Consider the following 23,561-nt stretch of genomic DNA (forward strand, 5'->3'; position numbering starts at 1 on the left):
AAGCCAATGCTGATATAATACAAGGGGATGTAATAACTTTCTTTTTTTTTTAAATTAATTATGTCCCTTTTGTTTATTTACATCCGGGCAACGTCTTATGAAATATGGCGGAAATACCACGAAATAAATCCAGCTGAATGCATTTCATAAGCATTTGAAATGTATTCTGGGGTAATCGGGTATCTAAATTGGTTGCATACATTACATATACACACTTAGACGCAATTTAGACTAAAATGGACAACATAGAATCCGTGGTTGGAGGTCTGGGTAGCGACAGATTGCCTGCAAATTTGCCCCCGGAGGTGAGTTAAGTTGAACAGCTGACAGTGACAGTCATTCGAACTACAGTTGTTTTGTTGGTTTTTATAAATAAATATTAGGTTAAATCGGTAATATTATGTTATTGTTGTTTTCAAAGAAGATCATGTAATGTGTTGTCAAAGGTATTTATTTCGCAATTCAGATAAATTTGTACAGATTATGAATATGATTATGTCATTTATGCAACTTAATTCTAAAACTTCCTTACAGCCTTTAGTTAACTCTGTCTGAGACTTGCCAAGAGAACTAACGCAAACAGGTTTCATAGTACTGACTAGAACTGTGTGCTGAAGCAAATCTCGTATAAAAAGTCAGAGTTTTTGGCGTACTTACAAATGTATCCTCCAATTACCTTGAGTCGAGCGGTAAAGGAAACAACTAAATTCTGAATTAATTCAGACTATGCCGCAATAAACGATGTACCTTAAAAGATTTATTTCATTTCTATTAAAACCATGTCAGAATTGTTTATTAACAGCGTGTTTAACCACGCAAAGCCGATAGTTCTATACACACCCGCAAATGACATACATTACGCGCGTTGTTACCTTGAGTCGAGAGGTCACATCTGAAAAGCTAGAGTACTCGATTGCAATAGGCATGAAGTCAACAAAACTTTAAAAATTCGATTCACTGAACAAATTAAGAGAAACTGAAAGATTAATTTAACTTTTTTTATAACTTCTATTTACCATTTATCAAGTTTCTGTTTTATTGGTCAATCTTCTTTTGAGCAACATTGACACAAAAATTATCAACCAATCGAAACAGGGTATACCCCCTGAACATGTAGATATCGGCATGTCACCTATTTTCGCGATGTGTGCCAAAAGATTGTTCCATGCAACATTTTCTGGGAATCGTAAAAAAGTTGAAGATTTTTTTTTTAAATCAAATACACAAAAGTATGTGTTTACACTAGTGCAGTGGTCTGCAATTTATGTGCAAGTTTAATGAAGAGTACCGAAAAAATGCACGGAATATGCATAAATTCGGATTATTTCAGTTTAAGTACAGTTTTTAAATGCAATTACACTGCTTTTTTTCTTATTTAAGTTGTGTCTGTAATTATGTTCAGGCGTAGTAATGTTATTGAAACAATACTCGGAGCGCATGCGTGTGACGTCATCACATGAGCCGCATTCTTAATGTTAACAAAGTGATCGAAATTAGGTCATGCTCGAAATAAGGGAACCGTACGATATGTCATGCTAAAACTCAATAGTTCTGAACTTTATGAAGGAAATCAATGAATACCGTGTTATAAGTATGAAAGTATACTTTTGAACGCAAACTTTATTGATGAGCTCAATGTCCGTCAATTTGTTTTTGAAAGCTAAGAACCTGATCATTCTAGTGTTTTCTTGAATGCTTTGAGTAACATACACAATACCCGTTACTTTCAACACAAATTTGCGTGTTGTTTGTGGATAAATGCTCAAGACAAAAGTGTCTTAAAAAAACATAATCAAACTAAAAGCCAAAGTTTTGAATTGACGACTAATCAATCTATCTTACTGAAGTTCCGGAGAAAGTCTTTGTAGCAATAGCATTATTGGTTGATGAGACACAAGATCTATCTTGCCCAGGATTCCGGAGTTATAGTAGATGAATAAATAAGCATATTTTCAAATTCAGAATACTCAACGTTTTCTATTGTAAAAGCTCAACTCCTTTTCGTGTACCATTGACATGTTTGAAACATGGATGAATGGCATTATTCTGCGAGCACACCATATCAAGTAAGATGTTTTAATTTGCACATTAGGGATATATTTATGATCTGTTTGTGGTTATTTATGCAAGAAAAAAGTTTGTGCTGCTCATTTTTAACCAGGTTTTCCGAAGGAAAAAACTGGTACATGTAATTAGATTGGTGAATGTCGGCGGGTGGGCTCGCGTGCAGACAGGCGGAAAAAGCTTGTCCTGGCCATAACTTAAAAAGTCTTTGTTGTTCATTGTGAGTTATTAAAATCATTTGGAACAATTGTTCATCATCATTAGACGCTGTGTAGCGCGAAAGAATAACGTCCATATCTCCAAGGTCAAGGTCACACTTTGAGTTCAAAGGTCAAAAATGGCCATAGTGAAAAAAACATTTTTTTTTTCAATTTGGGAAATTTCTCTATGATTTTTTGGGAAAAAATGACCTTATTTTCAATTCGGAAGGGGCCCTGTTATATAAAGGTGAAAAGCGCTGTGTGATTGTATGGAGAGATACATGTATATCTTCCACCCCTAATTAAAATACAATATACATATATTGTCATAGTAATCATCCATCTTTCATACAATCACAGCAAGATGCCTATTCTTTTATTTTCCTGTTCAACTGTCTTCTGTCAACTGTAAAGTTTTGTTGCATTTCAGGTCGAAGAGGGTAACATTGAATACAAGGTAGGTTGATAGAAGTTTATATCTATCAGTATTATGTCAAATTCAACACTTCTAACTGTTCTCTGGTGTTTGTTTGAAATGAAAAATGTCTATATTTTTTGTGAGGAAATAGTGCAAATTAGTCAAAATTAGATGTTCGCAAAATTATTGATCCCACAGAAGTCATTTTCTTTATTAAAAAAGTTAATTTCACTTCCTTTACTGGTAAACATTGTCATTTGTGTCAAGGTAAATTGACTGTAATGCATTATTACCATTTCAAGTAAATGATATAAACAAACAACGTTCCATACATGTTAAAGGTTTTTGGTAGGTGGTATAATTTATTTAATTTAAGAAATCCTACTGTACAATCTAACCTGATTTGTTTTTGGCTTAAAAAAATTGCACAATCATGTAGGTTTGTTAAGATTTAATTATCTGTCAAAGTGTGTGTCACTACAACCTTTTTTGGCAAAATCTTTCTGCAGAAGTAAGAACAATGCTAGATTTAATGTACATATCTCGAAGATCAGTAGAGCTGTATTCAGGTAACATTTCTCATTATAGAACGTAGTATCACCAGTGGTTGTAAATTGTACAGGTTTTGAACAGTCATGTGTATTGTACTACATAAATGTCAATATTCTTTGTTTATCCAAATGATGTGTTTGTCTAGCATTAATACTGCTTGCTACGAAGCTGTTATACACTAATTTCTCAATCTAGCATATACATGTATGGTAGATCAAATAGTTTCCCATTTCAAATTAGGAAAAATACAAAAAGGTTTTAAAAAAGACTGCAGCACCCGACTGGCACTAGTCTTTAATACAATGATTAAAATGAGTAAGATGGAAGTCAGTTTTCTCTGCACTGGAAAATTGTATGCTAGGCTTGCCCAATTAATCAGATTCACATAGCTATGCTTTCAAAATTGTAACATGTAATTTGAATGGCTAATTTTAATGTCTCATGAGCTATAATTATGTCAGGAATTCAGTCCTGGCAAAAACTACTGATTTTATTAACTGTTTATACTGACCTTACACTATCATATGAGCCTATCTCTGGAAAAGAATATGCATAATGCAAGTGAATATATGGCCATTCCAGATTAGCCTGTGTAGTCTGCACAGGCATCAGTGACAACACTTTATGCTTAAACTGTATTAACGTTAAGAAGAATCTTTCTTTCAACAACAAAAATGCAATAAATGCTGAAAGTATGGTCACTGATTAGCCTGCACTGGCCAATATGGGAGGACATTTTAAGCACATGCATTAAACTCCATTTTCTCAGAACGCAACTCATTTCTATAGTTAAAACTGGTGAATCCGAGCCAGGAGCGTGTGGAACATCTGGTGACACAGATGAAGTGGAGGCTAGAGGAGGGCCAAGGGGAGGCAATCTACGAGATAGGGGTGGAGGACAACGGGCTGCTGGTTGGCCTGCGCGAGGAGGAGCTGCGGATGTCTGTACACACCCTTGAGACAATGGCTGATAGGTAAGAGCAGTTTGTGCACAATTAAACTATAACACTTTCTGTGTTTATGGAATTTTTTATAAAATTAAGAAGTCTCTATTTAACAAAACTCTGGTCTATGTGTAATGTGTTGCCCTTATTAGCCTGTGGGGACTGCACAGGCTTATCTAGGACGACATTTTTAGCTCATCTATTTTTTGAAAAAAAATTATGAGCTATTGTCATCACCTTGGCGTCTGCGTCGGCGTCGGCGTCCGGTTAAGTTTTGCGTTTAGGTCCACTTTTCTCAGAAAGTATCAATGCTATTGCATTCAAACTTGGTACACTTACTTACTATCATGAGGGGACTGGGCAGGCAAAGTTAGATAACTCTGGCGTGCATTTTGACTGAATTATGTGCTCTTTTTATACTTAGAAAATTGAAAATTTTGGTTAAGTTTTGTGTTAAGGTCCATTTTATTCCTTAAGTATCAAAGCTATTGCTTTCATACTTGCAACACTTACTAACTACCGTAAGGGGACTGGGCAGGCAAAGTTAGATAACTCTGGCGTGCATTTTGACAGAATTATGTGCCCTTTTTATACTTAGAAAATTGAAAATTTTTGTTAAGTTTTGTGTTAAGGTCCATTTTATTCCTTAAGTATCAAAGCTATTGCTTTCATACTTGCAACACTTACTAACTACCGTAAGGGGACTGTGCAGGCAAAGTTATGTAACTCTGACTGGCATATGGACGGAATTATGGGCCCTTTATACTTAGAAAATTGAAAGTTTGGTTAAGTTTTGTGTTTTGGTCCACTTTACCCCTAAAGTATCATAGATATTGCTTTCATACTTGGAACACTCGCAAACTATCATAAGGGTACAGTAAAAGGACAAGTTGCATAACTCTGGATGTCATTTTTACGGAATTATGGCCCTTTTTTGACTTAGTAACTTTGAATATATGGTTAAATTTTGTGTTTCGATCCACTTTACTTCTTAAGTATCAAGGCTATTGCTTTCAAACTTCAAATACTTTCATGCTATCATGAGGTTACTGTACCTGGCAAGTTGAATTTTACCTTGACCTTTGAAATACCTTTACTCTCAAAGTCAAATTATTAAATTTCTCTAAAATTGCCATAACTTCTTTATTTATGATTAGATTTGATTGATACTTTGACAAAACTACTCTTACCTGACATACCACAATAGACTCCACCCAAACCATCGCCCGTGCCCCCCCCCCAACCCCCCCCCCCCCCCCAATTTTTTTTTTTTTTTTTTTTTTTTAAGATCATCTCACAAATGACCACCACACCCTCACACTATACCCCCCCCACCCCACCCCCCTCCCCAATTTTTTTGTTAAACGGTTAAAAAACAAAACTATTTATTTTGATTATTTTATGTTTGAAATACCGTCCAACCATCGCACCCAATAACCCCCCTCCCACCCCCCCTCCCCCCACCCGAATCCCCCCCCCCCTATTTGTTTTTTTTTTTTTTTTTAAGATCATCTCACAAATTACCACCACACCCTCACACTATACCCCCCCACCTCACCCCCCCCAATTTTTTTTTATGAAACGGTTAAAAAACACAAATATTTATTTTTATTATTTTATGTTTGAAATACCGTCCAACCATCGCACCCAAGAATCCCCCACCACCCCCCCACCACCCCCCCCCCCCCCCCCCCCCCCGATTTTTTTTTTCCTTTTTTTCGCATTTTTGGAAGAAAATGTAATAAATGTCCACACCCCCACACAATGCACCGCTCTTCACTCCACCCCTCCCTCCTTTGTGATTGAAAATGAGAGTCCCTTCACCTTTAAAAAGAAAATAGATGAGCGGTCTGCACCCGCAAGGCGGTGCTCTTGTTCACACATGCACTAAGCCCCATTTTCGAGAGTGTGGTTCATATGGTAAGAGCTTCAAATCATTATAAAAACAGCCTGTCAATGCCTTCTCTGGTTTCAGACTAGGTGCAACCCTCACTATTCTCAGAGATAGGTACATCAGCAGTGAAGATGGGGATGAAGAGAAGAGGGCGCTGGAAATTCTTGTTAGAAAAGTCCCTGATGATCAAAAGGTAAATAAACGCTCCTTTTACATACTTTAGCACATTATTCAGGTTTAATTTCATGCAAGAAAGATTTATTGGGCAATTGTTAATTTGGAAGTATCATTCAGTTACTTAAACAAAGCATTGTTTCATATCAGGATTTTCCCAAGAAATTTTGGATTAAATGTTTTGTCAAGATTGATTACAAATATTCTGCAAAACAAAAGCACATTTCTGAACTTCACAGCGACAAACAGGGCTTTTTTTCTTTAAACAAGTGCCTTATACAAATCTTTTCTCCAAGAGGAAGACCCCTTCCCCTAAGAGAATGTCTTTAAAATGATGCAAATTTCCCCAAATTTCCAGCTTACTTTGGAAAATTCCTCCCCCTTTTCCAGTTTTTTTGATAATTTTTTTCCAAAAATGGATACCAGGCCCTTTCCCCAAATCAAGAAAAAAAGCCTTGACAAAAAAATTGATTCTTTATTCAACAGCAGTGAATTATAAAATTGTGTGTGCATGAAAAATATCTTTAAAAAATATCATCCTGTATAAATTAAGTGTTTAAAAAGGTTAAAAGTCATCAAAGTTGAGACTAAAAGTCTGATTTTAAAAGTAATCAAAGCACCCTGCTGTTTCTGTTTATCTTATCCATGTCTTATCATCTCAGATATGGTTACAGTTTATAGATCTCTGTCTGACTGTCCTGGGATTCATAAACCCTCGTGAGAGTATTCTGCTGGAAATGTTGATTTTTTAATATGCACAAAGATATAGAGAATACTAGGTTAGCGTTGAATACAGAGAAGTTTATTTTGCGAGGCTTAGAACGCCGGAAGCGCGAGCCTTGGCGAGCGCTTTCGGTGTTCGAGCCGAGCAACATAAACTTCTCTGTATTCAACGCTAATCCTAGTATTCTATTTATCCCATTTGATTTTTTTCAACGTGACGTTTAACATAAATAGATCTAATAACCTTAACAATAATTTTAATTCCGTCATTAAAGCGCTTAAAATCTAACAAATGTAACCATGCGTAGTGATATACCTGTATTTGTTCTGGTACGCGAAATAGTCTTTAAAAATTACACAAACTGTAAAACAAGTAAAAATATTACCATATGCCTACATTCAATTTTACGCAGTATGCAAATTTTAACACATTACGACCGCGAAAAGAAGATTTTACTTTACTATAATTTATTTTATTTTCGAAAGAAAATGATCAAAATCCAATATGGCGGCCATTACTCCTGACAAAATGCTGTCGATGTCAACATACATGTACACCATCGACGACCTAGTTCTGGCTACCATTACTTTAAATGTCGCTTTTTATGATTTTTGACTGGCGCGACTTTGTACAGGTCTGTCAATACTAAATAAACTGTACGCTGAAGTTTCTTAAGCTATCGAAGACCTTGACAATTTTGACGAGTAAACAGACAATTGCAGCGACTGACACTTTATTTGACAAAATATACAGGGCAATACGTTTTCGACGAATTTCAGGACGCGCAGAACGTGTTTTTTTATATAATGTTATGGGTATGCCGTGTGTGATCCGATGCATCAATGGCGCCCATGTTAAAATCATTTCCCCGAGATCAGGGAACGACAAAAGTACAATCAAAAATCAAAACATGTAAGAACTAGTATCTTACCTTTAATTATCCTTTAAAATCCATCTAATAATCCATTTAACTCAATTATTGACGATTTTGCATCTAGGGTCTTTAATAATTATTTAAGCATAGTTAAATAAAGACCCTTATGCCATTCTATCACTTTATTCAAATGAGTTTATGAACGCGATAAACTTTCTTCTTCGTCACACGCTACGTCATGTACTCTACATTACTGCTGTTCAAATGAACCGGAGCAGTTTATCTAATAACAGCCGTTGGTAAACTCGGTTGCATTTGCAGATTTCTGCATATAAACATAATTATGTTTAAACTTGCTCAATGTTTTATTTATCTATGGTAAATGCCCTTATTGTACGAAAAAATAATCTATTATATAAATACACAAAGAATGGAAAACATTCAAGTACACAACAGATGAATGAGTAGAAAATACCCGTGTACAAATGGGACGTTCCCAATTCCAGTGTGGTGCTATTTTTACCATCTTATACTTCACACAGCTCTATGCCTAACGTGAATTAAATAGGAAAGCAAACATAGCAGATTATTCATGAACTGTGCGATATGTGTATGGCTTGTTGTACATTCTTAATATTTAAGTTAAATGTCAAAAGTATATGCTTTGGTTATAGACAATGCACATTACACTAAATAATGTCATATGACTAGATTTAAAGGTTGAAGGTCGTATAATTTTGAAGCTCAAGTTTTGTCGACTTTGTTTCTTGTGAAAAATCATTCAGTAGTAAAGTAAATATAAATAAAAAAATAACAAAACAAAAATCGTGTAATTTTATATTTTATTTCAACATTTCTTTTGGTGAATATGTCATATTTTTTTCTGCAAAATATGCACATTTTCTTTTCATGGGTGACCTTAAAATTCGATCAATGAACTAAACAATATCGACCTAATTTTAGCGCATATCGCATGACGTCATTTAAAAAGTAGTCCGTGCACGCGACAGGTATATTCCACAGTGTTGAATACAAGCAAGTATATTCCACAACGTGTTATACCGTCAATGTCGCGGTGAAAATGGGATAAATGAGCATCTCTGGGGAAACACAGTTTAATGCATGTGCGTTAAGTATTGCCACAGATTAGCCTGTGCAGTTTTCACAGCCTAATTAGGGACACTCTTTCGGCTTAAACTGGATTTTGTTTAAGAAGAGACTTTCTTAAAACAAAAAATACAATATAAAAATGCAAATAAAATACAATATGCAGTTGCTCTGCATGTCTTACCCATGTCTCATCATTTCTGATATTGGCACAGTTTATAGATCTCCGCCTGACAGTGCTGGGTAACGTAGACTCAGGCAAGTCCACCCTGCTGGGCGTGCTGACCCACGGGGAGCTGGACAACGGACGGGGCCGGGCACGGCTCAACCTCTTTAGGCACCTGCACGAGATCCAGACAGGGCGCACATCCTGTATCAGCCATGAAATACTGGGCTTTAATGATAAAGGGGAGGTAAGTCACATCTTGTATTAGCCACAAGACACTAGGCTTTAATAATAAAGGGGAGCCAAGTCACTTTCAGTATCAGTCACAAGACACAGGGCTTTAATAATAAAAGGGAGGTAGGTCACTTCCTGTAATAGTCACAAGACACTAGGCTTTAGTAATAAAGGGGAGCCAAGTCACTTTCTGTATCAGTCACAAGACACAGGGCTTTAATAATAAAAGGGAGGTAAGTCACTTCCTGTATCAGCCATAAAATACTGGACTTTAATAATAAAGCGGAGGTAACTCGCTATCTGTATCAGCCATGAAATACTGGGCTTTAATAATAAAGAGGAGGTAAGTCACGTCCTGTATCAGCCATGAAATACTGGGCTTGAATAATAAAGGGGAGGTAAGTCACATCCTGTATCAGTAACGGGACAATTGATTTTAATAATAAAGGGGAGGTAAGTCGCATCCTGTATCAGTCATGAAATACTAGGCTTTGATAATAAATGGGAAGTAAGTTTAACTATAACATAGGTTTTTTAATGTTTTTGACCCTTTACCAGTACACTGTCACCACCATGTTAACACGTAAATTAATATGTCCGGCTCATTTCCATGCCCACTGTTTGGTTGCAGGTGGTCAACTACAGCGAGTCTCGGTCTGTAGAGGAGATCTGTGAGCACTCAAGCAAGCTCATCACGCTGATAGACCTCGCGGGACACCACAAGTACCTCAAGACCACGATATTTGGTCTCACCTGCTACTCACCGGACTTCTCCATGCTTGTAGTCAGTGCCAACACTGGCATGGGTAAGTCTAGAGCATTATTAAGTGCAAGAAAACTGATGACTGTAAAACATAAAACTCTTAATTTTCAATTTACGATACAGCATAACAATCTTGGTCAAAAGAAGGATAGTAAATGTATAAATTTCAATTTTCTATGTAGGTTTGGTGAAATTCTTGCTAATAGTCAAAAGTGTACAAGGTCAACTTGACTGATTTTCTTTGAACTTGTTCAAATTGTGAAAATTAAATCAGTCCAAATGATTTACTAACAACTTATTATAATGCAAAACTTGTATCTATTAATTTGCTTAGCAAATCATGTTGTTATGATATATTTGGAGAGCAAATTTCAACATCATCATGTTTTGTTTTTGAGCTCACCTGAGCACAACGTGCTCATGGTGAGCTTTTGTGATCGCTTTTTGTCCGTTGTGCGGCATCAACATTGTCCTTGTTAACTCTCTAGAGGCCACATTTATTGTCCAATCTTCATGAAATTTGGTCAGAAGATTGGTTTCAATGATATCTTGGATAAGTTTGAAAATGGTTACGTTTGCTTAAAAAACATGGCTGCCAAGGGGCAGAGCATTTTTCCTTATATGACTATAGTAAAATCTTGTTAACACTCTTGAGGCCACAGTTATTGTCTGATCTTCATAAGACTTGGTCAGAAGATTTATCCCAAAAATATCTTGGACGAGTTCAAAAATGATGCCAGTTGGTTGAAAAACATGGCCGCCAGGGGGCTGGGCATTTTTCCTTGTACGGCTATTGTAAAACCTTGTTGACACTCTAGAGGCCACATTTATTTTCCGATCATCATGAAACTTGGTCAGAAGATTAGTCCGAATGATATCTTGGATGAGGTCTAAAATGGTTTTGGTTGCTTTAAAAACATGGCTACCAGGGGCGGGGCATTTTTCCTTATATGGTTATAGTAAAACCTTGTTAACACTCTAGAGGCCACATTTATTGTCCAATCTTCATGAAATTTGGTCAGAAGATTGGTCTCAATGATATCTTGGATGAGTTCCAAAATAATTATGTTTGCATGCAGCGATTTTCCTTGTCCAATTGGGAAAAGTACCCGTACCGGTCCAATTGGGAAAAATTGAGTCGTGAAAACCACAAAATTGGGAAAAATCGAGTCCTGAAATCCTTAAATTGGGAAAATCGCGTAGTGAAGTTTGGGTCTTATTAAATACATCATACAGTTCAAACTTAATTGAACATACCCATTAAAATAATCATTTGCAGGCATGCCTTAATGACCATTACTTAAAGTAATAAAATTGATATAAATAACAAAATATTATATAGAAGACACAAAATCAATTACTAGTTGTTTTAATCTCTTATAAAGCAATGTCTCTCACTTTCATTTTTTTTTAAATTTCAACAATCTTTGATGTTTGATCATCACTCAGTTGCTGGCATTCCTCTCTGCACAGCATCATTAGAGCTGTCAATGTGTCCTGTGATAGACGGTTCCGATTGGTCGTGCAAAGATTGTTCATTAGACTGAACAACCTTTCCACAGAGGCAGTGCTGGAGGGCATTTCAAACTACGATAAGGTTTCAAACCGACGTCAAACAGTACGCTGGCTGCCTGACAAAAGAACCGCAAACAGTAACGACTCTATTGATTGAACGCGCTGAATAATAAAACCCGATATTAATCGAGCGCGTGGTTACACACAACTATACGATTTTCTTTGTTCACTCGCCGAAAGTTGGGTTTTGTTACGAAACTTTCGATCGTTTTGAGAAAAAATTCGGACGCCAATTGGGATTTTTCAGATGCCGATTGGGAATTTGGGAATTTTCGCTCGATTGGGAAAGTACGGTTTACCGGTACTTTACAAAGAAGGAGGAAAATCGCTGGCTTGAAAAAAATGGCTTCCAAGGGGCGGGGCATTTTTCCTTATATGGCTATAGTAAAATTTGTTAACACTGTAGAGGCCACATTTACGCTCCGATCTTCATGAAACTTGGTCAGAAGATTCATCCCGATAATATCTTGGACAGGTTAAAAAATGATGCCCGTTGGTTGAAAAACATGGCTGCCAGGGGGCGGGGCATTTTTCCTTATATGGCTATAGTAAAACCTTGTTAACACTCGAGGCCACATTTATTTTCCGAACTTTGTGAAACTTAGTCAGAAGATTTGTCCCAATAATATCTTGTTATCTCAGGTGAGCAACTTTGGGCCTTTCAGGCCCTCTTGTTGTGATAGATCTTTTTATGTTATATCTCTAAATTGTAATTGATATTGCTCAGTTTGGCAGAAAGATGAGAATTTTAACGTACCCAAGTATGATTTTATTTTATTGGGGTTTCAGGCAAGTGTGTTATTTCAATGACTGAATATGAAGCCATGGGCAGTTGTGTGATTTCTCCTCCTTTCAGCTGATTTTATCCCTTTCTATGTCAAAGTTATTATACAAATAGCTATGAACTTTGCTGGATCTAAATACACATGATGAGTAATGACGTTTTTTTCTGTAACGGGGGTAGTGCATTTTCTTCCCCAGAGGTGGTTCTTAAATCACACCCCTGTTTGGGTCATTGTAGAGTAAATGTTATGTAATTCTAATATAACATGTCAATATTTCAGCTGGAACAACCAAAGAGCATCTCGGGTTTGCCCTGGCGCTGAAGGTTCCCATCTTTGTGGTGGTGACCAAGATTGACATGTGCCGCAAGTTCCTCATAGAAAAGACTGTGTCCCAGCTGGAGAAGATACTCAAGTCCCCTGGCTGCAAGAAGATACCACTCCGTATAGACACGGAGGATGACGCTATTACTGCTGCTCAGAACTTTGACACCGATAGGTAGGCCAATATGTTTTTGAGTCACACTCTGCAAAAATGGGGCTTAATGCATGTGCATAAAGTGTTGTCACACAGGCTAATCTGGGACTACACTTTCGGCTTTTATTGTTTTTTTTCTAAGAAGAGACGTCTTTAAAATGAAAGATTCCATAAAAGTTGAAAGTGTCATCCCTGATTAGCCTGTGCTGATTGCCCAGGCTAAGCAGGGACAACACTTAACGCACATGCCTTAAACTTTTTTTCACAAAGAAAGGCTTAATATGGTTTTTTGTGTAAGGAAATAAATTAGCCAGTTGATTAACGTAGCTGCCTTTGATATGGCACAAAACTGGAATGTCAAAAAGAATTGGAAGGGTAATTTATGCCATCAGAGCTGCATAGAACTTTGACTTTTGATTGTTATGCTACATTTGGGTTTGTTTTGATGCTAGTAAAATATCTTATTAGACAAAAGCAAAACTGAATTGTAGAAGGATTTGATGAAATGATAGAATGGTCTATCAAATCAACAATTAACATTTATAAAATATCAAGATCAGCAGTTTCATAACACAATTGCTCTTATCTGACTCCAATGGCCACAGCTGAAGTAAGCATATGTTACCTGGGTTTGCACGGTATCTACAGGATTGTGCCGATCTTTCGTGTATCATCTGTGAGTGGTGCCAACCTAGATCTCCTCTACAAGTTCCTGAATGTCATACCACCGCTGAACAAGGACCGGGACCGGATGGTCCAGCTGCCCACAGAATATCAGGTAAGAGCTAAAGCCAATACCCTATTTTTTAGAGTATAAGACGCAAGTTTTTACCAGACAAAAGTGTCAACACCTATAGTAAATGTTTCATTAATTATGATATTTATAAGACAGTACAGAATGCTCCGGCTTTCAACCAAAGTCTCTAGGTTAAAAAAGCAAGCATGTATATAAATCCATAATAGAAATTTTTTATTTCTTTTTATGCCCCTGAAGGAGGGCATATAGTGATCTGACTGTCCGTCACACTTTGCGTTTAGGTTTCGAAAAATGCTCATAACTTCTATGTTGCTTCAGATAGCAATTTCATATTTGGCATGCATGTGTATATGGACAAGGCCTTTCCATACGCACACAAATTTTGACCCCTGTGACCTTGAACTTAGGATCCGCGTTTAGGTTTCGAAATTTGCGTTTAGGTTTCGAAAAAAAGCTCATAACTTCTATCAAGCATTTACAGGGGGCATCAGTCATCCTATGGTGACAGCTCTTGTTTAATCCTAACAATAATTTGGAACAGGAATTCATGGAATAGAACATAGTATTTTTAGTTTAGTTGTTATACTAAAGTTTGTCTTATATGTGGACCAATTAAAAAAAAAAAAAAAAATATGAAATGCGTTGTGTACTTCGGTGGGACTTTTATCCTGGTATTGACATAAATGCCTAGCCCCAGTTGTTATGTATTGACTATTGGTTATAAATAATGTTTGTTAATGTTCTATATAGTACATGTACAGTGAATTAACTAATTTATCATGATTGTAACTTTTATAGCAATGTTTAAATTCTTAAGAAAGAGAAATTCGTCATCAAACTTTTAATCATAACATTAAAAGGAATAAAATAACTTGTAAAACTTTTTATCAACTGTTTCATGGTGTTTGAATTTGGTTCCTTTAAAACACCATCACTTGCATGGGTGTTGAGAAATACCTATTAGACACAAAATATTGGGTACAAATACTGAAGATTAAAGGCATTCATAGGGTCATGGTTCAATGTCTTCAGTATTACTTCTAATAAAAGTAATGCATGTGGGTAAATTGTCATTACAGTTCGCACAGGCTAATCAGGGATGACACTTTCTGCCTACACTGGATTTACATTAAGAAAAGATATTCTTCAAACTAAAACGGGATGAAAATTTAACCCTAAACTGGAATTTTGAGAAGAAACATAACCATAAAAGCAGAAAGTGTTGTCCCTGATTACCTTGTGCGGACTGCACAGGCTAATCTTGAACGACACTTTACACATATCTGTAAAGACCTGTTTTCTAAGAGTGAGGCTGATATGCAAAAATATGGTTTGTATTTGAACTTCTGTAAATTGTTTACATGTTCCTTGTGCGCTATGGTTTGTATTTGAACTTCTGTAAATTGTTTACATGTTCCTTGTGCGCTTGCAGATAGACGGAGTGTTCACAGTGCCAGGTGTGGGCAACGTTGTAGGGGGCAGGCTGCACACGTAAGCATTGACACAGGCAGATTTTACCAGTTACATGTTGTAGGGGCAGGCTGCACACGTAAGCATTGACACAGGCAGTTTGTATCAGTTACATTAGTATTGACACAGGCAGATTTTACCAGTTACATTAGCATTGAGCCTTGCTCTTGAAAAAAGGGACATAATGCAATTTCTGTTTTTATGGAATTTTTCGTTTATAAGGTCTCTTATAAATAAAAATCCAGTCAAGGTTTCTCCTGATTAGCCTGTGCTGACAGGTTAATGTGGGATGATACTGAACACACATGCATTTATTCTTATTTTCTTAATGCTAGGCTCCATCATGTCTACTCTGAAGATTCTATACATATTCAATGCACCATGCTGCTGTGTTTTGAAAATTGTGAAAGAAGTATTTAGGTAGTTTATCTGGTTGTTTTAAAAGTAGATTAATAACATTTAAATAATGTTTTAATTGAGGAAAAGTGCAGGAAAATCAGCTTGTATGGAAATAAACAAATAAGAAAATCCAGTGGCCCACCTCAAATAGCAGGGATCTATGGCTAATGGGCCCCTTGATTGCAGGGATCTATGGCTAGTGGGCCCCTTGATTGCAGGGATCTATGGCTAGTGGGCCCCTTGATTGCAGGGATCTATGGCTAGTGGGCCCCTTGATTGCAGGGATCTATGGCTAGTGGACCCCTTGATTGTAGGGATCTATGGCTAGTGGGCCCCTTGATTGTAGGGATCTATGACTAGTGGGACCCTTGATTGCAGGGATCTGTGACTAGTGGGCCCCTTGATTGCAGGGATCTATGGCTAGTGGGCCCCTTGATTGCAGGGATCTATGGCTAGTGGGCCCCTTGATTGCAGGGATCTATGGCTAGTGGACCCCTTGATTGTAGGGATCTATGGCTAGTGGGCCCCTTGATTGTAGGGATCTATGACTAGTGGGACCCTCGATTGTAGGGATCTAAGGCTAGTGGGCCTCTTGATTGTAGGGATCTATGGCTAGTGGGCCCCTTGATTGCAGGGATCTATGGCTAGTGGGCCCCTTGATTGCAGGGATCTGTGACTAGTGAGCCCCTTGATCGCAGAGATCTATGGCTAGTAGGTCCCTTGATTGCAGGGATCTATGGCTAATGGGCCTCTTGATTGCAGGGATCTATGGCTAGTGGGCCCCTTGATTGCAAGGATCTTTGGCTAGTGGGCCCCTTGATTGCAGGGATCTATGGCTAGTGGACCCCTTGATTGCAGGGATCTATGGCTAGTGGGCCCCTAGATTGCAGGGATCTATGGCTAGTGGGCCCCTTGATTGCAGGGATCTATGGCTAGTGGACCCCTTGATTGTAGGGATCTATGGCTAGTGTGCCCCTTGATTGTAGGGATCTATGGCTAGTGGATCCCTTGATTGCTGGGATCTATGGCTAGTGGGCCCCTTGATTGCAGGGATCTATGGCTAGTGGGCCCCTTGATTGCAGGGATCTATGGCTAGTGGGCCCCTTGATTGGAGGGATCTATGGCTAGTGGACCCCTTGATTGCAGGGATCTATGGCTAGTGGGCCCCTTGATTGCAGGGATCTATGGCTAGTGGGCCCCTTGATTGCAGGGATCTATGGCTAGTGGACCCCTTGATTGTAGGGATCTTTGACTAGTGGGACCCTCGATTGTAGGGATCTTTGACTAGTGGGCCTCTTGATTGTAGGGATCTATGGCTAGTGTGCCCCTTGATTGTAGGGATCTATGGCTAGTGGGCCCCTTGATTGTAGGGATCTATGGCTAGGGGGCCCCTTGATTGTAGGGATCTATGGCTAGTGGGCCCCTTGATTGCAGGGATCTATGGCTAGTGGGCCCCTTGATTGCAGGGATCTATCCTTGTGGGCCCTTTGATTGTATGGATCTATGGCTAGTGGGCCCCTTGCTTGTGGGGATCTATGGCTAGTCTGCCCCTTGATAGCAGGGATCTTTGGCTAGTGGGCCCCTTGATTGCATGGATATATGGCTAGTGGGCCCCTTGATTGTAAGGATCTGTTCTAGTGGGCCCCTTGATTGTAGGGATCTATGGATAGTGGGCCCCTTGATAGCAGGGATCTATGGCTAGTGGGCCCCTTGATTGCAGGGATCTATGGCTAGTTGGCCACTTGATTGCAGGGATCTATGGCTAGTGGGCCCCTTGATTGTAGGGATCTATCCTAGTGGGTCCCTTGATTGTAGGGATCTATAAATAGTGGGCCCCTTGATTGCAGGAGATCTATGGCTAGTGGGCCCCTTGATTGTAGGGATCTATTGCTAGTGGGCCCCTTGGTAGTAGGGATCTATGGCTAGTGAGTCCTTGATTGCAAGGATCTATGGCTAGTGGGCCCCTTGATTGAAGGGATCTATGGCTAGTGGGCCCCTTGATTGCAGGGATCTATAGCTATTGGGCCTCTTGATTGCAGGGATCTATAGCTAGTGTGCCCCTTGATTGTAGGGATCTATGGCTAGTGTGCCCCTTGATTGTAGGGATCTATGGCTAGTGGATCCCTTGATTGCTGGGATCTATGGCTAGTGGGCCCCTTGATTGCAGGGATCTATGGCTAGTGGGCCCCTTGATTGCAGTGATAAATGGAGTGGGCCCCTTGATTGTAGGGATCTATAGCTAGTGTGCCCCATGATTGCAGGGATCTATTGCTAGTGGGCCCCTTGATTGCAGGGATCTATGGCTAGTGGGCCCCTTGATTGCTGGGATCTATGGCTAGTGGGCCCCTTGATTGCAGGGATCTTTGGCTAGTGGACCCCTTGATTGCAGGGATCTATGGCTAGTGGGCCCCTTGATTGCAGAAATCTATGGCTAGTGGGCCCCTTGATTGCAGGGATATATGGCTAATGGGCCCCTTGATTGCAGGGATCTTTGGCTAGTGGCCCCCTTGATAGCAGGGATCTTTGGCTAGTGGGCCTCTTGATTGTATGGATCTATGGCTAGTGGGCCCCTTGATTGCAGGGATCTATGGCTAGTGGGCCCCTTGATTGCAGAGATCTATCATAGTGGGCCCCTTGATTGTATGGATCTATGGCTAGTGGACCCCTTGATTGTAGGGATCTATGGCTAGTGGACACCTTGATTGCAGGGATCTATCCTAGTGGACCCCTTGATTGCAGGGATCTATTGCTAGTGGGCCCCTTGATTGCAGGGATCTTTGGCTAGTGGGCCCTTTGATTTTTCCAGAAAAACTTTTCAAATGGTATTGAAAAATAATGGTTTACAACCATGGCATAAATGTCAGTTTCTAGCTTCTAAAATGGACAACATACCTGTGGCACCTGACAATGTCTCTAAATCAGTAATATTTACTCTTGAAGTCTCTTGGCACCTATCTTATGACTGGTTGGTCTGTTCGTTGATTATATTTATTTCAATATTTGGTATGATGGTTACCTAGAAAGAAATGGCGATGTCCATCAATGTTCAGGTCAACGATCAACTGTTAAGGTCATATGGAGGTCACAGTGACCATTGTATTACTCCAATGATTGTTATAACACTGACAACGTTGAAAAGATGAAAAGATAATTGTCACTTGCTATTTATATGCCCCCGAATAGAAAGATCGGGGGTATATTGTTTTTGGCCTGCCTGTCATTGTATGTGTGTGTGTGTCCCAAAACTTTAACCTTCTTCATAACTTTTGCAATATTGAACGTAGCAACTTGATATTTGGCATGCATGTGTATCTCATGGAGCTGAACATTTTGAGTGGTGAAAGGTCAAGGTCATCCTTCAAGGTCAAAGGTCAAAAAAACAAATTCAAAAACTTTAACCAAAACTTTTACCTTCTTTATAACTTGCAATATTGAACATAGCAACTTGATATTTGGCATGCATGTGTATCTCATGGAGCTGCACATTTTGAGCGGTGTAAGGTCAAGGTCATCCTTCAAGGTCAAAAGTCAAACAAAAAAATCAAAGCAGCGCATTAGGGGGCATTGTGTTTCTGACAAACACAACTCTTGTTAAATTATGACCCTACTATGAACATTCTGGTTACTAACTGACTATGTCTTCATACAATGATTACAGTTGGCTATCTTGAGTTTTCTTATTGTAACATTTTATCAAATAAAAAACAAAATATAAATATGCATACGTCATTTCTCTCAGTACGCAATTTAAATGTCAATAACGTAATGATGATAACTAAAATTCATTGCTTCATTTTACAAAATAAAAGCACAAGGTACCGTTTTGTGTAAAGTCAATTTTTCTAATATCGAGTTATCCGAAAATAAATTTAATAATGGCTGTAAAAGATAGTACTATAGCACAATACGCACTCACTGATGAGTATCAAATGTATGTCAAGGATTTTTTTATTAGTTTTGGAATTTGGTTATGATATATTTAATATCTACAATTTTTAAACTGATGTAACACTTGGGTCAAAGTGTGTATCTGAGTGGTAAATGTTAGAATAAGTGATTTTACTCACTATATCAGCCTTGCTCTCTACTATATCAGCCTTGCTCTCTACTATATCAGCCTTGCTCTCTACTATATCAGCCTTGCTCTCTACTATATCAGCCTTACTCTCTACTATATCAGCCTTGCTCTCTACTATATCAGCCTTGCTCTCTGAAAAGTGGGTTAAATGCATGCACTAAAAGTGTTGTCACAGATCAGGGTTTTTTTTGGCCCGATTTTATAGCCGAAATTCGGCTATGTTCCCAATCCCAAAAAGTATACTTTTTTCCCAAAATGTGGCAAAAAATTCCCAATTAAAAAAAAAAAAAAAAAAATTTTTTTTTTTTTTTTTTTTTTTAGAAAGAAGTCTAATGCGTATTTTATCTCAATTTCAATTCAATTACATCTAACAAAGTATTATATGATTTTGTTCTTTTAATTTGAATGATTATAAAGAGTTATATCAAATTTAGTATTTCCCTAATCAGTGGACTTATCATGTGGAAAAAAAGGCTAATGAATGTATTTTCCCAATTTCATGAAAATGCCGATAAAATTCCCAATTCCAAAGCCATGGGCTATCTTCCCAAAAAGTGGAAAAAAAAACCCTGCAGATTAGCCTGTGTAGCCTATCACAGGCTCATCAGGGATCACACTCTCCACTTTTATTATATTTTTAGTTAAAGATACTCTTGCCCTGACAAGACTTGATGAAAATCCAGTTTAGGCTGAAAGTGTTGTCCCTGATTAGCCTGTGTGGACTGCACAAGCTGAACAGCAGACACTGAATAAGCGCAATTTATATTGTAGTGGTTCTGTTCGTGAAGGGGACACTCTGATGCTGGGTCCATATGACGACGGCCAGTTCCAGCCTGTGCAGGTTAAGACTGTACACAGGCACAGACTGCCGTGCAGGCTAATACAGGCTGGCCAGGCGTCCTCTGTGGCCCTCGTGAATGTGGAGAGAGAGAACCTCAGAAAGGTTAGCAGTCTGTAGCTAGGGTTGTGACAGTCTGTAGCTAGTGGGTGTGACCGTCTGTAGCTAGTGGGTGTGACAGTATGTAGCTAGGTGTTGTGACAGTCTGTAGCTAGTGGGTGTGACAGTCTGAAGCTAGGTGGTGTGACAGTCTTTAGCTTGTGGGTGTGGCAGTCTCGCTAGTGGGTGTGGCAGTCTGTAGCTAGGTGGTGTGACAGTCTGTAGCTAGGTGGTGTGACAGTCTGTAGCTAGTTGGTGTGACAGTCTGTAGCTAGGTGGTGTGACAGTCTGTAGCTAGTGGGTGTGACAGTCTGTAGCTAGTGGGTGTGACAGTCTGTAGCTAGGTGGTGTGACAGTCTGTAGCTAGTGGGTGTGGCAGTCTGTAGCTAGTGGGTGTGGCAGTCTGTAGCTAGGGGGTTTGGCAGTCTGTAGGTAGGGGGTGTAACAGTCTTAAGCTAGTGGGTGTGGCAGTCTGTAGCTAGTGGGTGTGGCATTATGTAGCTAGGGGGTGTGACAGTCTTTAGCTAGTCGGTGTGGCAGTCTCGCAAGTGGGTGTGTCATTCTGTAGCTAGGTGGTGTGACAGTCTGTAGCTAGGTGGTGTGACAGTCTGTAGCTAGTGGGTGTGACAGTCTGTAGCTAGTGGGTGTGGCAGTCTGTAGCTAGTGGGTGTGGCAGTCTGTAGCTAGGGGCTGTGACAGTCTGTAGCTAGGGAGTGTGACAGTCTAGCTAGTGGGTGTGGCAGTCTGTAGCTAGTGGGTGTGGCAGTATGTAGCTAGGGGGTATGACAGTCTGTAGCTAGTGGGTGTGGCAGTCTGTAGCTAGTGAGTGTGGCAGTCTGTAGCTGGGGGGTGTACCAGTCTGTAGCTAGGGGGTGTGACAGTATGTATTGGGTGTGGCAGTCTGTAGCTAGTGGGTGTGACAGTCTGAAGCTAGGGGGTGTGACAGTTTGTAGCTAGTGGGTGTGGCAGTCTCGCAAGTGGTTGTGGCAGTATGTAGCTAGGTGGTGTGACAGTCTGTAGCTAGGTGGTGTGACAGTCTGTAGCTAGGTGGTGTGACAGTCTGTAGCTATTGGATGTGGTAGTCTGTAGCTAGTGGGTGTGGCAGTCTGTAGCTAAGGGCTGTGACAGTCTGTAGCTAGGGGGTGTGACAGTCTAGCTAGGGGCTGTGACAGTCTGTAGCTAGTGGGTGTGGCAGTATGTAGCTAGGGGGTATGACAGTCTGTAGCTAGTGGGTGTGGCAGTCTGTAGCTAGTGGGTGTGGCAGTATGTAGCTAGGGGGTGTGACAGTCTGTAGCTAGGGGGTGTGACAGTGTGTAGCTAGTGGGTGTGGCAGTCTGTAGCTAAGGGGTGTACCAGTCTGTAGCTAGGGGGTGTGGCTGTCTGTAGCTAGTGGGTGTGACAGTCTGTAGCTAGGGGATGTGACAGTATGTAGCTAGGGGGTGTAACAGTATGTAGCTAGGGGGTGTGGCAGTATGTAGCTAGTGGGTGTGGCAGTATGTAGCTAGTGGGTGTGGCCGTATGTAGCTAGGGGGTGTGACAGTCTGTAGCTAGTTGGTGTGGCAGTCTGTAGCTAGGGGGTGTGACAGTCTGTAGCTAGGGGGTGTTCCAGTCTGTAGCTAGTGGGTGTACCAGTCTGTAGCTAGTGGATGTACCAGTCTGTAGCTAGTGGGTGTACCAGTCTGTAGCTAGTGGGTGTACCAGTATGTAGCTAGTGGGTGTACCAGTCTGTAGCTAGGGGGGTACCAGTCTGTAGCTAGTGGGTGTACCAGTCTTTAGCTAGGGGGTGTACCAGTCTGTAGCTTGGGGTGTGACAGTCTGTAGCTTGTGGGTGTGGCAGTATGTAGCTAGGGGGTGTACCAGTCTGTAGCTAGCGGGTGTGGCAGTATGTAGCTAGGGGGTGTGACAGTCTGTAGTTAGTGGGTGTGGCAGTATGTAGCGAGTGGGTGTGGCAGTCTGTAGCTAGGGGGTGTACCAGTCTGTAGCTAGGGGATGTGACAGTCTTTAGCTAGGGGGTGTGACAGTCTGTAGATAGTGGGTGTGGCAGTCTGTAGCTAGGGGCTGTGACAGTCTGTAGCTAGGGGTGTGACAGTCTGTAGCTAGGGGTTGTGACAGTCTGTAGCTAGGTGTTGTGAGAGTAGGTTTTAGTTTATGTTATGGTAGATTTATGCCAATCATATCTTGGCTTCACATGAGGTAAACAATTAAGGTTAAATTGCAGAAAAAACTTGTCAATACTCTTGAAGTCTAGAACTTGGTAAGAACATGTGTTCTAATGATATCTTGGCCAATTTCAAATATATTTCAAGTCCGTTGAAAACATTGCCACAGTGGATGGGGCAGTTTTCCTTATATGGTTCTAGTGTCTGAGAAGATGGTTACACAACACTATGTCTGTATTTCAGGTCATGGTTGTAGTGAGTCAGGAGCTGGTTACACACCACTATGTCTGTATTTCAGGGCATGGTTCTGGTGAGCCATGAGCTGGTTACACACCACTTTGTCTGTATTTCAGGACATGGTCTTGGTGCGCCTGGAGCTGGTAACACACTACTATGTCTGTATTTCAGGGCATGGTTCTGGTGAGACTGGAGCTGGTTACACACCACTCTGTCTGTATTTCAGGGCATGGTTCTGGTAAGCCAGGAGCTGGTAGGTGCCTACCTTGAGTTTGAAGCAGACATCTACGTTCTCTACCATGACACAAAGATCTGCACAGGATTCCAGACCACAGTGCATATAGGAAATGTCTGCCAGACAGTGCAGATAATGAAGATCAAGGACAAGGTATGATTGCATGTGAGCACCGCTCCCAGAAAACCATGCTTAATGCATGTGCCTAAAGTGTCATCCCAGATAAGCCTGTGCAGTCCACAATCAATTTAATTAAATTAATCAAAAGTAATCTCGCACAAATAATGAGTTTGCAATATCAGATAAAAATGTTCCATTACAATAGTATGCTGCATTGTGG

General features: G+C 39.9%; 1 protein-coding gene across 1 annotated transcript in view; it reads left to right on the forward strand.

The window, feature by feature from the left end:
* The first annotated feature begins 71 nt into the window (after nucleotides 1–71).
* Nucleotides 72–23,561, forward strand: part of LOC127873421 (GTP-binding protein 2-like) — a 28,722-nt gene continuing 5,232 nt past the window's right edge. Inside the window, exons 1-11 of the mRNA XM_052417274.1 lie at nucleotides 72–305; nucleotides 2,695–2,721; nucleotides 4,024–4,208; nucleotides 6,154–6,265; nucleotides 9,167–9,364; nucleotides 9,983–10,157; nucleotides 12,754–12,970; nucleotides 13,598–13,727; nucleotides 15,139–15,197; nucleotides 20,425–20,596; nucleotides 23,213–23,374. Of these exons, the coding sequence (XP_052273234.1) occupies nucleotides 237–305; nucleotides 2,695–2,721; nucleotides 4,024–4,208; nucleotides 6,154–6,265; nucleotides 9,167–9,364; nucleotides 9,983–10,157; nucleotides 12,754–12,970; nucleotides 13,598–13,727; nucleotides 15,139–15,197; nucleotides 20,425–20,596; nucleotides 23,213–23,374 (1,506 nt within the window). The 5' untranslated portion in view covers nucleotides 72–236. The remainder of the gene's footprint in view (nucleotides 306–2,694; nucleotides 2,722–4,023; nucleotides 4,209–6,153; nucleotides 6,266–9,166; nucleotides 9,365–9,982; nucleotides 10,158–12,753; nucleotides 12,971–13,597; nucleotides 13,728–15,138; nucleotides 15,198–20,424; nucleotides 20,597–23,212; nucleotides 23,375–23,561) is intronic.

Source organism: Dreissena polymorpha, chromosome 3 (assembly GCF_020536995.1).
Source record: "Dreissena polymorpha isolate Duluth1 chromosome 3, UMN_Dpol_1.0, whole genome shotgun sequence".
NCBI lineage: Eukaryota > Metazoa > Mollusca > Bivalvia > Myida > Dreissenidae > Dreissena > Dreissena polymorpha.